The sequence below is a fragment of the Myotis brandtii genome, unplaced genomic scaffold (assembly GCF_000412655.1).
Source record: "Myotis brandtii unplaced genomic scaffold, ASM41265v1 scaffold422, whole genome shotgun sequence".
Classification (NCBI taxonomy): Eukaryota; Metazoa; Chordata; class Mammalia; order Chiroptera; family Vespertilionidae; genus Myotis; species Myotis brandtii.
In genome coordinates, this window is record NW_005366171.1 from 101,559 (window position 1) to 107,426 (window position 5,868).

General features: G+C 39.3%; 1 protein-coding gene across 1 annotated transcript; it reads right to left on the minus strand.

Annotated features, from left to right (window-relative positions):
• Positions 1–3,107: 3,107 nt before the first annotated feature.
• On the minus strand, positions 3,108–4,049 carry LOC102258551 (olfactory receptor 6-like). The gene has a single exon (XM_014545895.1). The coding sequence runs from the start codon at positions 4,047–4,049 to the stop codon at positions 3,108–3,110; it is 942 nt and encodes a 313-aa protein (XP_014401381.1).
• Positions 4,050–5,868: the final 1,819 nt, after the last annotated feature.

Genomic DNA, 5,868 nt, shown 5'->3' on the forward strand with positions numbered 1-5,868 from the left:
AGGCTTCGTTTCTCTGGTTGTATCTTTACTTATACAGCCAATACATTTTTTTCTGACAATAAGGAAAATTTTACCTAAAGATGGTTTCTAACCAAATTAATCACCTGGGAAACTTCCTGCTATTCTCAGATTGTTGTTGTTTCAATTTTTTTTGTTAGCCCTTACCCGAGGATATATATTTTTCCCCCATTTATTTTTAGAAAGAGTGGGAGGGAGGAGGAGAGACAGAGAGAGAAACATCTTTGTGAGAGAGAAACATCTATTGGTTGCCTCCCGCATGCATCCTACCAGGGCCGGGAATAGAGTCTGCAACCAAGGTATATGCCCTTGACCAGAATTAAACCTGCAACCTTTCAGTCAGCGGGCCGATGCTCTAATCACTGAGAAAAACTGGCAAAGGCTATTCTCAGTTTTGACAATTTATCTATCACTTTCTGCTGGTTCACTGGTACAGGAAAACCTTTACCTATCCATTCCCTTTTTTAAAGATTTCTATTCAGCTATAGGTGATTTCATCTTTCCTTCTTGAATGCCACTCCTCTGATTATGAATAAAATGACATACTTATAATTGAAGTACAATATTAAATATGTAACATAATTATAAAATCAAATTATGTACAGCTTTTAATCTTCAATTTTTAAAATTTGAGTTGTGGACAACATTGTTGCACTCTTTTCTCTATGTTTCTGTGTGTTTTAAACATTTAAGAGTAAAATATTTTAAGTACTAAGGTAAAAGACATAAAAATAAAACCCATCAATGGATACAGACAGTAGGGGGGTGAGGGCATGTGTTGGGGGGGTGGCAGTGGCTGGGGAGAGGTCAATGGAGGAAAAAGGAGACATATGTAATACTTTAAACAATAAAGAATTTAAAAAATAAAAATAAAACCCATAACAATAAAAGGAGAGATAAAAATGCATGGTTATAGAAACAATAAGATAAATATCTCAGAATTTCAACTTATCAAGTAAAATAGAAGATAGCAAGACACCAACTATCTAATGGCTATATATATATATAAAAAAAATCAGATGGTTTAGACCAAAAAAAGATTGTCAGGTTATAATATAGATGATAGTTGACGTTATAGTTTTAAATGACCCCAGACAGCTTAACTAAAATTAAAAAGCATTTTAATAGTAAAAACTAATCTTGTAAAATAGTAATAATTGTCCATTAGTGATTAGTAAAGGTTTTAAAGTATATATCTAATAACACTGCTAATTTTTACAAAAAGACTAGAAAAGTCTAACATTGGGATAAGAAATTACATGATTCAAGGTAAAGCATTTTTTTGTTGTTGTTGTTTTGTTTTGTTTTTAGCCTTAGGCATTATCTTTATTCACTTGTACAAATATTACAATTTCCTTTTGTTGAAAAAACATATAAAAATAATCTTTATATAGGAATCCCAAGGTAAAGCATTTGTATTATTTTTACCTATGTGAGGGTCATAACCCATAACACTACTTTTAAAGAAAAATGCTACATATCGTTAAAAACATGCAGTGTTTAGGCTAAAAGTAGTGATGGCCAGGAGAATATAGTAAGTTTAGGTAAATTGGAAACTACCAGTTTGTAAATTATCTTAATCTATACAAAGCCAAATTAAAACAATCTCATCTGCACATACAAAAACAATACAAAATGGAAAGACCATGTAGTTACAAGGTAAATAAAGTCAAAACAAAGCAAATATGGTATATAAATCAATAACCCAATTAAACCTTATGAAATGTGGTTTCCAAAGTGTTGGGGTAAATTAGTATATCTGTCATCTTTAAATTCTTGATAGAACATATTTCTTTAATTGACTCATCCAAAAGGAAAACTAAAGGAAAGTGTATACTACTTCTTAGAATATTGCATCACGTTTCCAAAAATAAAAATAAAAACAAGTGAAAAGGGGGATCTTCTGGGAAACCCGGGAAAATCCTGTACATCCAGACTAAGTACAATCCAAGAAAAAGTATTTGGTCTCTTACCAATGCCAATGCTTTCCTTACCTGAAAAGGAGTGGGCTTTGACAAATTGTCACAAGCTTTGCTTAGGGTCTAGCCTCTGAGTATTACATCCAAAATATCATATATGTAGATTTCTCAACAAAGGAAGAGAACTACAGCCATGACAAATTTTGCATAAAGAATACTGCAAAGTGCCTGGCTGGTGTGGTTCAGTGGTTGAGCATTGACCTATGAACCAGAAGGTCACAGTTTTATTCCAGTCATGTCACATGCCCGAGTTGCAGGTTTGACTCCTAGTGGGAGGCGTGCAGGAGGCAGCCAATCAATGATTCTTTCTCATCCCTCTCCCTTCCTCTCTGAAATCAATTTTAAAAAAAATATTAAGAAGACTGCAAAGAAGTTCGTCCCTCATATTTTCCTATATTTCAAAAAGCAATTAAAATGAGATATCAGAAAAGTCAATTGATTATAAAGAAACCAGTCCCCTAACACTCTTGGAAGCAATAAATAGGTCATAGCCATAAAATTAAGTATGTGTTTCCCAACTAAGACAGAGAAAACTTTTATTTTTATTTTTTTTTATTTTTTTAAATATGTTTTATTGATTTTCTACAGAGAGGAAGGGAGAGGGATAGAGAGTTAGAAACATCGATGAGAAACACCGATCACCTGCCTCCTGCACATCTCCCACTGGGGATGTGCCCGCAACCCAGGTACATGCCCCCGACCGGAACCGAACCTGGGACCCTTCAGTCCGCAGGCCAACGCTCTATCCACTGAGCCAAACCAGTTTTGGCAACTTTTAAAACAAAATAAATCAAAATGGAAAAATATTACAAATAGGATTCTAAAATCTAGTTAGATAATAACTGATTACTTAGTAAAATCTCATAAAAATAAATTATTTTATAACTCTTTTACTAATATATATATTTTGGAGTTCTGATTATTTCACTCACTGTGTTATAAAAGAAAGCACTAATTAAGGCCTGACAGAAAAGGGGATTTCCCTAAATTATTGTACTATATCACTATTTTTGTAATTGCTGACTTTTACCAATTGAAGGTGTTTTTTGAGATTAAGTCAAACAGTGAAAAGAGAAGGAATGTCTGAGTCTCTTCAGCAAAGATAATCTCTCAAGAAAAGGCCTTGACCATATTTGCCATGGTTTTTCTGATGGCATCTTTGACCTCCTTGTTCCTCAGGCAGTAGATAATAGGGTTGAGCATGGGAGTGAAGACTGTATATATGGCTGAGATCAATTTGTTAGAATTGAATGAAGCAATGGCCCGAGGTCTAACGTACATGAAGATCACAGCTGTGTAGAAGATGACCACCACTGTAAGGTGAGAGGCACAGGTGGAGAAGGCCTTTCTCTGTCCATTGGCTGAGGGAATGTGCAGGATGGTAGATAAAATGAAGGCATAAGAAATGACAGTGGCTGAGAGAGGAAACACAAGGATGACTATAGCTAGCACAAAGTCTACCATCTCAGCCATAGAAAAGTCCACACAGGCCAGATTGAGGATGGGGGACACATCACAGAAAAAATGGTTCAAGATATTATTACCACAAAAGGCAACTTGGGAGATGAAGTATACCTTTACCATGGAAATGGTGAAGCCACTCACCCAGGAACTCATGATTAGTTGAACACAAAATCCTGTGGTCATCAGGACTGGATATTGAAGAGGCCAACGTATAGCCACAAAACGGTCATAGGCCATGGCAGCCAAAAGCACACATTCAGTAGAGGCAAGTGAGATGAAGAAATAGAGCTGGGTCATGCATCCCAAGAAGGATATGGTATTGGGACAAAGTAAGAATCCAGCCAGCATCTTGGGGACTGTGACAGATATATACCAGGTCTCCAGAAAGGACATGGTACCCAGAAAATAGTACATGGGCTTGTGCAGAGACCCAGTGACCCATACAGTGATGATGATGACTAAATTCTCCAACAGCACAAACAAGTAGGTGATGAGGAAGAGGAGGAAGAGCAGAACTTGAACCCAAAGGGAAGTAGGGAAACCCAGCAGGATGAACTCACTAATATAAGTGATGTTTTTCTTCCACATGGTTACGACACCAAAAGGCAAAGTAGTTAGTGATAGTAGCACCAAGTTGAAGAGTGAGATCAACATTAGCAGAAAGGAGTCCTTAGACTACAGGTCTTTTATTTTTAAACTTAATCTTAGTGCCATAATCTGGTCCTTTGGTATGGCTCTGGGTTCACAAGAGGCCACAAGATCTCTCCAAAAATCAGCTGTCAGAATAGGAACTGAAAACAAACCCATCACAGACACAAAGTTAAAAATGACTGTGTTGTACACCTGAAATTAATATATTTTACTAGAGGCCCGGTGCACAAAATTCATGCACTGGGGAGAGTCCCTCAGCCCGGCCTGCGCTCTCTCCAATCCGGGACCCCTCAGGGGATGTCCGACTGCTGGCTTAGGCCCTATCCCACTAGGGCCTAAACCGGCAGTCGGACATCCCTCTCTCAATCTGGGACCGCTGGCTCCTAACCGCTCTCCTGCTTGCCTGCCTGGTCACCCCTAACACCTCTGCCTGCTGGCATGATGCCCCTAACTGCTACCCTGCCTGCCAGATAGCTCCTAATTGCCTCTTCCTGCCAGTCTGATCGCCCCTAACTGCCTCTGCCTGCCAGCCTGATTGCCCCTAACCACCTCTGCCTGCCAGCCTGATCACCCCCTAACTGCTCCCCTGCTGGCCTGATCGCCCCTAACTGCTCTCCCCTGCTGGCCTGATCGCCCCTAACTGCCCTCCCCTGCTAGCCTGATCACCCCTTAGTGCTCTCCCCAGCTGGCCTGATCACCCCTATCCACCTCTGCCTCGGCCCCCACCACCGTGGCTTTGTCCGGAAGACGTCCAGTCTAATTAGCATATTCCCTTTTATAAGTATAGATGTCACTTGTAATTGAAAAATAAATTTTAAAAAAGAATCTCAAAACAGAATCATGATGTCAGATTCAGGGTTCAGGCCTTCAGATCTAGGTCAGAAAGGGGTCTTCAGTCGAACTAGCAGTAAATACTTTCCTTACCAGCATATGCCAAGATTTCAGGGGCAGCTACAAGGCAGGAGATTGTGATGACTGGAATAAATGTCAAGGATGGTCCAGGAAGCAGGGCAGGGAAGTTCAAAATCTGGAGAAAATAAAAACAGAACATTAGCTGGAAGAGACCCTCCTAGCCAGGAGAATTGCCAACTTTGGCCTACTCCTCCACTATATTGTAAGCCTTTTGAAGTCTTTGGAAGAATATGGCAAAGGTGGTTAACAATTCTCTGCCTATTTTCAGGGCCACAGCTTAAAAAATTGAATAAAGAAATGTCTGCCCTTTTAGAATAATTGAACACATTTTAACTTTTCAGATGGCTCCTAATAAAGCTAATAATATATTTAGACATAAGTATCTATAACTAATATTCTATCTAATAATAGAGAAACATGGTAATTAACCATAACTTCGCTATCCTTCCCATTGGCTAATCAGCGAGATATGCAAATTAACTACCAACCAAGATGGTGGCCGGCAGCCAGGCAGCTGAAGCGAACAGGAGGCTTGCTTGCTCCAGTGATGGAGGAAGCCAAGGTTCCCCGCCTGCCGCTGCCGGCCTCTGAGCTTGCACTCTAAGAAACAATGTTGCAATTATAGAACCTAAACAAACACCAGAAACCTTCTTTCAGCCGTCAGAGCTGGAGCGAGCAGGACCGCAACAGTGTTACAATTATAGAACCCAAACAAACCCAGATCCTTGCTTTCAGCAGCCGAGGTCTCAGAGCTGGAGCCGAGCCTCAGAGCTAAAGCCAGCTCAGCTCCAGTGTCAGCCATAGAAGGTAAATAAATCCCAGAATTAAAAAAAAAAGAAAAAAA